The 9212-nt window shown below is 46.4% G+C and overlaps 1 protein-coding gene across 1 annotated transcript in view; it reads left to right on the top strand.

Annotated features, from left to right (window-relative positions):
- Positions 1-8122, top strand: part of chrng (cholinergic receptor, nicotinic, gamma) — a 9493-nt gene extending 1371 nt beyond the window's left edge. The window contains exons 3-12 of the mRNA XM_056293899.1: positions 67-111; positions 905-1029; positions 1240-1395; positions 4570-4667; positions 4820-5020; positions 5169-5283; positions 7004-7118; positions 7272-7530; positions 7647-7780; positions 7901-8122. Coding sequence (XP_056149874.1) covers positions 67-111; positions 905-1029; positions 1240-1395; positions 4570-4667; positions 4820-5020; positions 5169-5283; positions 7004-7118; positions 7272-7530; positions 7647-7780; positions 7901-8122 — 1470 coding nt within the window. The remainder of the gene's footprint in view (positions 1-66; positions 112-904; positions 1030-1239; positions 1396-4569; positions 4668-4819; positions 5021-5168; positions 5284-7003; positions 7119-7271; positions 7531-7646; positions 7781-7900) is intronic.
- Positions 8123-9212: the final 1090 nt, after the last annotated feature.

The following is a 9212-nucleotide window of genomic DNA, read 5'->3' as shown; positions in this document are numbered from 1 at the left end:
GTTCTAATAATGGAGGGATGGTGAAGAAAAAACAACAACAACACACACACACACTTCTGTCCTCAGAATGAAAAGGAGGAGGCCTTGACGACCAGCGTCTGGATAGAAATGGTAACCCAACACAAAGTGTGTGTGCGCTTTGCTGCTTAACCTTCTGACTCTGCACAGAGTTGCATTTCTTCCCTCACATTTTGTATTTGCTGACTCCTAATTTTTTTATTTTATTATTTCTGATGTTTCCCTTTTTTCTCCCAATTTAGTGGCCAATCGATCCCTATTTTAATTCAAACACCCACCCTCGTACTGCATGCGTTCGCCAACTGCATATCTCCGGCCGGCAGTCTCGCAGGAGACTCCAGGCCGGATCACTGCTTCCCCCCCCCCCCACTCAGAGACGCATTCATGTGACGTACACAAGCCGACTCCGCCCCCCTCCCGAAGACAGCGTTGCCAATGATTGCTGCTTCATCGAGTCAGGCCATAGTCGGATGTGACGAGACCGGGGCGCGAACCCCCAGTCCCCAGCGGGCAACTGCATCGACACAAAGCCGATACTTAGACCGCTACGCCACCGCGGACTTCGCTGACTCCTAATTTTAAACCTGTCGTGCTGTTGTGCTTATTATCACCGGTCCATCCGGATACCAGTTTTAAAGCTTTTGGAAACGCCTGCACGTGACATTTGTTAAGCCTGGTAGTGGTAGTGTAAACTACTAATAAGACACGTTAGCCCCTAGCTAACGGGTCTGACCCTTTAGCCGAGCGGTTAGCGAGGTCGCCTTGTGGTGCAGTACACCCCGCATCGAATCCCGCACCGGGCAAGAAAATACCCGGTTACAGTAGTATACAATAATATAGGACTACAATAAGAACAAGCGCTAACCCGGATTTGCTCTGCATGCAGAAATGGTGCGACTACAGGCTGAGATGGGACCAGCCCCCCCGGGCGGCCCTGTACGGGAACATCACCTCCGACCTACGAGTCCCGTCCAAGAACATCTGGCTGCCTGACGTCATACTGGAGAACAAGTGAGCGAGCTGTTTAACCTACACAGAAACAGTCCGCGCTGTTATCACACGTCGCCTTAATCAGGTTTCTTCTTCTTGCCCGAGGAAGTCGCTTGCCCTCTGCAGGGGCTACTTCATCCCGTGTTTTATGTCATATATGTTGGTATGTGGTGAGTTTGTCAATGGTCTTTTTTTGGTAACCAGTCCCTTCTTGCCCTGCCCTGTGTGCAGTGTGGATGGGCAGTTCGAGGTAGCGCTTTACTGCAACGCGCTGGTGTCTCCAGACGGCTGCGTGTACTGGCTGCCTCCCGCCATCTACCGCAGCGCATGCGCAATCACGGTCAACTACTTCCCCTTCGACTGGCAAAACTGCACCATGGTCTTCCGGTGGGTAAAACGATGAACGATGATGGTTTGATATGAAATAACAACAGCGACACGGCTGCTCGGTGAATTGTCCTCTAAAATAGCAGCAAAGGTACACAGTGTACCTTCGGATCACGTGTTCGGTGTTGCTCATTACTGCTAACTTTTGCATGACCGCTACACAGTGGCGCCCCCAAGGGGTGGCCAGGGGTGGCCACGGCCACCCTGATACTATCCCTGGCCCCCCCAGCCACGAGTCGCATATGCAGAATATGCTTCTGATTATGCAGAATATGCTTCTATCTGACATTTTACATTAGGTGCTGTTCATTTAAATCAATAATGTATATTTTTCTTAACTCTCATATTGACAGTTTTCAACTAGCCTATACAGTATACTACAACAGCCTCATAGAATTCCCGAAATTCAGTCATGGCTTTTGGTTTTGGTGTGCCACCCCAGGATTATCAGTGGCCCCATTTGGCCACCCCTATGAAAAATTTCTGGGGGCGCCACTGCCGCTACATCCTCATAAACATGGGGGGGGGGTCATCTCTCATACCCGTGGTTGTCAACCCCAGTGTTTGCTTTCTGCTGAAATAGTTGAAAGCATTCACGTCTTGTACCAGATCCAGTAAGTCACTGGTTGTCAGTTTTGCGGCACCTTCGGCATTACCCACACACAACAGATTAACACGGAGTGGGATGAACAAAACTAGGTTAAAACCTAGTATGCGGCTGGACAACAGCAGTTTTCGTTTGCAGTGGTGATGGACAGGTTGTCAGACGAGATCAGGCAGGAGTCCCAGGGACTATGATGTTTCCGGATGACATTGTGATCTATAGTGAGAGTAGGTTGCAGGTGGAGGAGACCCTGCAGAGGTGGAGGTATGCACTGGAGAGAAGAGGAATGAAAGTCAGTAGGAGCAAGATGGAATACATATGCGTGAATGAGAGGGAGGACAGTGGAATGGTGAGGATGCAAGGAGTGGAGGTGACGAAGGCGTATGAGTTTAAATACTTGGGGTCAGCTGTACAAAGTAATGGGGAGTGCAGGAGAGAGGTGAAGAAGACAGTGTAGGCAGGGTGGAGTGGGTGGAGAAGAGCATCAGGAGCTATTTGCAACGGAAGGGTGCCAGCAAGAGTTAAAGGGAAGGTTTACAAGATGGTTGTGAGACCAGCTATGTTATGGTCTGGAGCAGTGTTTCTCAACCGGGGGTCCGCGGGCCCCTAGTGGTCAGTGGTGTAATTGCAAGGGGTCCGTGAAAATAAAATATCTTTAAAAAAAAGATCCTATGACATTTATAGAAATAGGATTATTTTACTCAAATGTGACTGAGACCTTTATCTACCTAAACTATAAAGGGTAACAGGACTTTTTTCTCTAATTACATCTGTTTCACAAGTGTAATTTATTGTATTTTAATAAGAGATCTCGCTCCCGTTTGCATTGTTAAAAGTTACTGAATACATATTGTTTTGTTACATATATCTGAAAGTTACTGCATAAGAATTCTGTTTTGTTAACTATATCTAAGTTACAACTGAAAGCTCTTATTTTTGCCCCAAAGAGTGAATAAATGCTATAATGCAATTTAAAATGCAGTTTCTACTGTTTCTATCAAATTGCAACCCCCCTCCCCCAAGATCAGGTGGAGGGGTCCTCAGGGTAGATCAAAACAGTGACACTGATGAAGAGACAGGAGGTGGCAGTGTTTAAGATGCTAAGATTTTCATTGGGAGTGACGAAGAAGGACAGGATTAGCAACGAGTATATTACAGTGACAGCTCAGGTTGGACGGTTTGGAGACAAAGCAAGAGAGGCAAGATTGAGATGGCTTGGACATGTGTGGATGAGAGATGCTGGGTATATTGGGAGAAGGATGCTGAATATGGAGCTGCCAGGGAAGAGGAAAAGAAGAAGGCCAAAGAGGAGGTTTATGGATGTGGTGAGAGAGGACATGCTGGTGGCTGGTGTGACAGCCACCAGCCACCACCAATGCAGAGGACAGGAAACGGATAATCCGCTGTGGCGACCCCTAACGGGAACCGCCGAAAGTAGTAGTAGTAGTAGTAGTAGTAGTAGTAGTAGTAGTAGTAGTAGTAGTAGTAGTAGTAGAGCTAGCCTTCGCAGGACATGACGCAACTCTGTGTACGTCTCACGTAAAACCTAACCCGAACGATACGAGTAAAACGTTCGCTCGGTGTAGCAAAACGTTCGCTCGACGAACAACAAAAAAAAATGTGACGTCAATTTTTGTAGTTTTGTAGTATCCGCTGCCTTCATGGCCAATAGGGGAAACTCCCACTTCCGTGTTTACCAGCAACGCCATTGATCGGCTGACCAATCGTGTAACCTCAGTGACGTCGTTGGTTGGTCGACCAATAGTTAAACTCCATCACTCACTCAGGCGCTCGCTGACTGGCTCACGGACAACTGCATATGACGGGCTGGTGCCGCTGTTGTCGTCAAGCGGAAAAGGAGTCAGTAAAGCCGTTTTAGGGGAAAATTAGTAGCGTTTGTTATTTTATAGTTTGTTAGGAGCCGTTGTGGGTTTACTGCTTAAACGATTAGTCGTCCAGTCGACTGGCAGAAAATTAATCGAGAACATCTTTGACAGTCGATTAAGAGTCATTCGTCAAGTAGAAAATATCAAACGTTTGGTAGTTTAAGTTTCATAAAATGCTCCGTTTTGTTTGCTTTCCTCTGCTTTATGTCATTACGAAATCAATTCTTGAGGGTTATTTATTTATTTTTGACTGTTGGACTAAGTCAGTAGTTTTAACACATCACTTTGGACTCTGGAAACTTATCATGGGCACGCATCATTTTTTTTAACTTTTAAATGACTAAGCGGGTAATAAATCAATCAAACAAATAATCGACCAATTACTCGATTATGAAAATAGCTATTAGTTGCAGTCCTAGTAGTGGTGTTATCATTTTAAAAAAAACAAGGATTTTAGTTGCCCACCACCCTTTATAACGTGTCATAAACTGTCAGTATTTCTTGCTTTCCATCATTGTGAAAGTGGCTTTTTTTTTGTAATCGTGGTTGCCTCATTTTGTGAGGGAGTATGCTCCCAACACCTTGCAGGAGCCACTTTCGAACATGCTGTTGTAAAAGGTAATGGATGGTTGTATGACTGACTATGTTGTGTGCATAAGATGGCTGTCTTCTCATGGTTTACAGCTCCCAGACTTACAGCGCCAATGAAATCGAACTGGTCCTAAAAGAGGAGGCCAACCAGACAATGGAGTGGGTGGATATCGACCCAGAGGCTTTCACAGGTCCAGTGGTGCATTGACTTTAGTTACACGAGTCTAATTGCATGGGGGGGGGGGGACCAGAGCGACGCTAGATTGTCCTTTGAAAACTGAGATAAAGACTCCTTTTCATGTAAACAGGAACATAACGAATACGTTGACTGTGGTGTTGGCAGAGAATGGAGAGTGGGTCATTAAACACAGGCCCGCTAAGAAGCTGATCAACAGCCAGTACACTAGAGAGGAGCTGGAGTACCAGGAGGTGGTGTTCTACCTCATCATCCAGAGAAAGCCCGTCTTCTACATCATCAACATCATTGCTCCCTGCGTGCTTTTCTCCTCCCTGGGCCTCCTTGTCTACTTCCTACCAGCCAAAGGTGATCTTCTTTAGCCTCCCACTTTCTCTGTGTAAGCCTGTTGAAACACTCGGAAACTTGTTCGCTCCTTTAACCTCTTTGACAAGACAAGATCTCACATTCTTTTTTAAAATGTGTTGTTGTTGTTGTTGTTGTTTTGGTTCGGCAGCTGGTGGTCAGAAGTGTACGATGTCCATTGCCACTCTCTTGGGTCAGACTGTGTTCCTCCTCCTTATTGCGAAGAAGGTTCCAGAGACCTCTAAAGCCGTGCCACTTATTGGAAAGTAAGAATACATTGCTCCATGTACACAGCATGTTAATTTATTTACATAGCCAATTTTAAAACAACCAGCGTTGGCCGCTCTGATGGCCGAGCGGAATTAACCGCCGTTCTTGCAGTCCGCTCGTCGTGTGGCTGGGAGGTTCGTATCCCAGACCCGCCGTAGCCGGTCACGGCCAGAGCGTCCACGGGATAAGGCCTTCATTAGGCCACCCTTACCCGAGGGATAGTGGGTGTAGATCGGTGTAGTGTTCGGGGACTTGTCATTCTCCAGCGACCCCTCTGGCCCATCCTGCAGCCAAGCAACCGAAAGCATTCTCCCTACGTCTCCTTCGTGGCCTGAAGGTGATACAATCCATGCGAGGCTTCAGCGTGTAAAATAGCGAGAGCAGCCGACACGAGTTTGAAGGAAGCTGGTGTTACTACTATCTCCTACCTGTGGAAACGTGAGCCAGGGGAGTTATTCGACAAGAGTTCCGGCCATATGCCATTGGGTTAATCGGGTGGGATAAGGGGAAAAACTAGAAAAAAAACACAAACAGTTGACCAAAGTGCTATACAATCTAAACAAATTAATCAATCAATAAATCAGTCAACGGGTCAAACAGAAGGCATAACAGTGTATTATAACATGTATAACAAGTGTAGAAAATGGCTTTTACATAACAACTATTAAGCATAAATATTGTTAAAATTATCAATAATTAAGATGGACCTAAGATATACTGGGTATTTTTAAGTGAAGTTAGCATCAAAAAATGAAGCATTGTTACTATTATTATTGTTGTTATTATTATTATTATTATAATAAGGAAACAGAACCTGAGGGTTACATATAATAATCACCAGCGGTCACTAGTGACAGTATTCAGTGCTGAGGATGTGATTTATAAATGAGGGATAATCCACTCCAACGTTTGCCTAAAAGGAATGAATTATCACACAGCCTGGAGTGGATTATCCTGCTACACCATGGTCACTTACCAAAGAACTAAAAGCATTCACTTATTTTTTTGAATGTTTTGGGACTTGGTATTAAAAGGTTATGAAGCAAAAGTTATGAGCTTTGGGTAGTGACCGAAAGGGGGAGATCGCGGATACAAGTGGCTGGAATGAGTTTCCTCCGTAGGGTGTCTGGGCTCAACCTTAGAGATAGGGTGAGGAGCTCGAATATCCGGAGAGAGCTCAGAGTGGAGCCACTGCTCCTTCGCATCGAAAAGAGCCAGCTAAGGTGGTTCGGGCATCAGATTAGGATGCCTCCTGGGCGCCTTCCTTTGGAGGTTTACCGGGCACAGCCAATTGGGAGGAGACCCCGGTGTAGACCCAGAACTCGCTGGAGGGACTACATGTCCAATCTGGCCTGGGAACGCCTTGGGATCCCCCAGGAGGAGCTAGAGGGCGTTGCTGGGGAGAGGGACGTCTGGAGTGCCCTACTTAGCTTGCTGCAACCACGACCCGACCCCAGAGACGCAGCTGAAGATGAATGAAGCGATCAATCAATCAATCAATTAAAAATTGGACGCTAAGCTAACTTAGCTACTGAATCAGCGTGTTGCTATGGTTACACAGCAAATTTGTCGCTAGCGCATGAATTTGGAACAGTGATGACACTTTAGCCGAACTACAGGTTTTAACACGCACCCTCCAGCCAATCGGAGACCAGTATTCTCCGTGACCACAGTATAAGATGAACGAGTGGTTTGTATTTTTTTCTCTGTCTGCAGGTATCTGATGTTTGTGATGTCGGTGACCACCATGGTAGTGATGAACAGTGTGATTGTTCTCAATGTGTCGCTGAGGACCCCAAGTACTCACAAGATGACCAACACGGTCCGCAAGGTGAGGCTGTGGCCAGTCTGGGCCTTCGCTCTGAACACAAAATACATCCAAGCAACTCTCCAGCCACTGACTGATCTTATTGCAGAGTGCCCGCGAGAGTCGAAACTGTTCAGTTTGGCAGTTAATTGACCTTTGACCCTGCATCCTAACCAGGTCCTTCTAAACATTCTGCCTCGACTGCTGAGGATGCAGATGAAGGCGTGGACACCAAACGGTGACTGTAGCTCAGACACGGGCCACGGTGAAGCGCACATGCCTGGAAGGAACAGTACGCTCACGGAGCCCTGCAGACACCGAAAATCCATGGGACTCATCACCAAGGCGGAGGAATATGTTTTGAAAACAGCTCGGTCAGAACTCATGTTTGCCCACGAGCGGAATAGCTTCGTTAAATCAGTATTTGAGAAGCTGCGTGAGTATGTGAAAGGAGCTGTGTATGTATTTGTTTTGCGTGTGCAAGTCTGTATAAGTAAGTGTTTTACCCCATATCACTATCAGTGTCACTATGCAGCTTTCCTTTGCATCTAGCTAATGGTCTAGAGGGCGATACGGCAGAGCTCCTGGGAGCCAGTCTGGCAAAGGCCTCTCCAGAAATAAATAAGTGTGTAGGATCCTGCAAGCACATTGCCGAGACCATACGACAGCAGAACGACTTCCAGAGTGTGGGTACCACGTTCATACACCCGTTTGTTCTGGTTACTCTTTGGCCTAACAAAATGACATAGGGATTTGAACTCTGGTGAGACACAATATTAATGACCCCTACTTTTTCTCAACTCCAGGAGAATGAGGAGTGGTTCCTGGTTGCCCGCGTCATTGACAGAATGTGCTTCATAGTCATGGCATCGGTGTTTTTCACGGGCACCATTGGGATCTTCCTGATGGGTCACTTCAATCAGCCACCCGACACTCCTTTTCTTGACGATCCCAAAAAGTACCTGCCACCGTTGCAGAATCTCACAGAGGCTGCTGACGGTGGGACAGGAGCTCACCTCCTGGGCTGAGTGAGCGTGAAAACCTGAGGTGTTTTTTTTTTCAGAAATGGAGGAGGGGTAAACCTCCCTCCGTGATGATCTCTGGTATCGACTGAGGTCCAAAGAAGATGAAGGAGACGGCCGCAGCTGTCTGGCACAAATATTACAAACTTTTTTGGGTGTTGAATTTGCACACTGGTGTCTTTTAGTCACTTGGACTGACATGAGTTTAATTCAAATCCGCTTGTTTATTGAGCTGAAGGACCCTTGCGTACTGTACAATCTATAATGCTGCATACTAAGTCTGGTATGCTAAGTGGTGGTGGTTGTAAAGTCTGGTTATTGCAAATATTGTTGCCAAAATAAAAGGAAATTATACAGTTCAGTATAAAATACTCGGTTATTTGTGTCTTTGCAGTTTCACCATCCTTCCAATCTAGCAAAATTTTTACCTCAATATATAATTCTATGTTCCTGGTCTTCATTACTTGATTAACTGCAATGATATGTTTTATTGTGATGAACATAAATCTGAACAGGAAATAGTGATGTGTACTTACAGTTCCAAATGGGCCATTTTCCAACAATAAAGTGAATATTCTTTGCATGTATGCCCTTTAAGGGTCTCTCTCTATATGTTCCAATACCTTGTATCATCTCCAACATCCGAATCTCAACACTCCGTGTGTGTGTGTGTGTGTGTGTGTGTGTGTGTGTGTGTGTGTGAGTGTTTTTCACATCTTCTTGGGGGCATGTAGAGACCATTAGCACCAACTACGCCCCTAAAACACACACCCACTCTCTGGCCCCCACCTCTGGAAGCAGGATTTCAATTACATGGCTGAGTGGTGCCTTTCTGCCCCAACAAAAGGCAGATCCGGCTGGTTGGGATGGAAACTGAGTCGGGGCAGGGGGGGCGGGTGGGGGGGGGTGGAGGGCGAGGGTGAGAGAGAGATCTCCAGACACACACAGGCAAGCACACACACAGGCACACACAAACACATGCACGCTGCACACACACGAAGCCAAACATTGCTATGTGTATACCCATGCAAACGCATGAAGTGCAGAGGAGGTCCGTGTCTAACCCCTCCAGTCCATGAGTCCTTGTGATATTTTC

This window comes from Lampris incognitus, chromosome 14, assembly GCF_029633865.1.
Source record: "Lampris incognitus isolate fLamInc1 chromosome 14, fLamInc1.hap2, whole genome shotgun sequence".
Lineage (NCBI taxonomy): Eukaryota > Metazoa > Chordata > Actinopteri > Lampriformes > Lampridae > Lampris > Lampris incognitus.
This window is presented reverse-complemented; position numbering and strand designations above follow the sequence as displayed.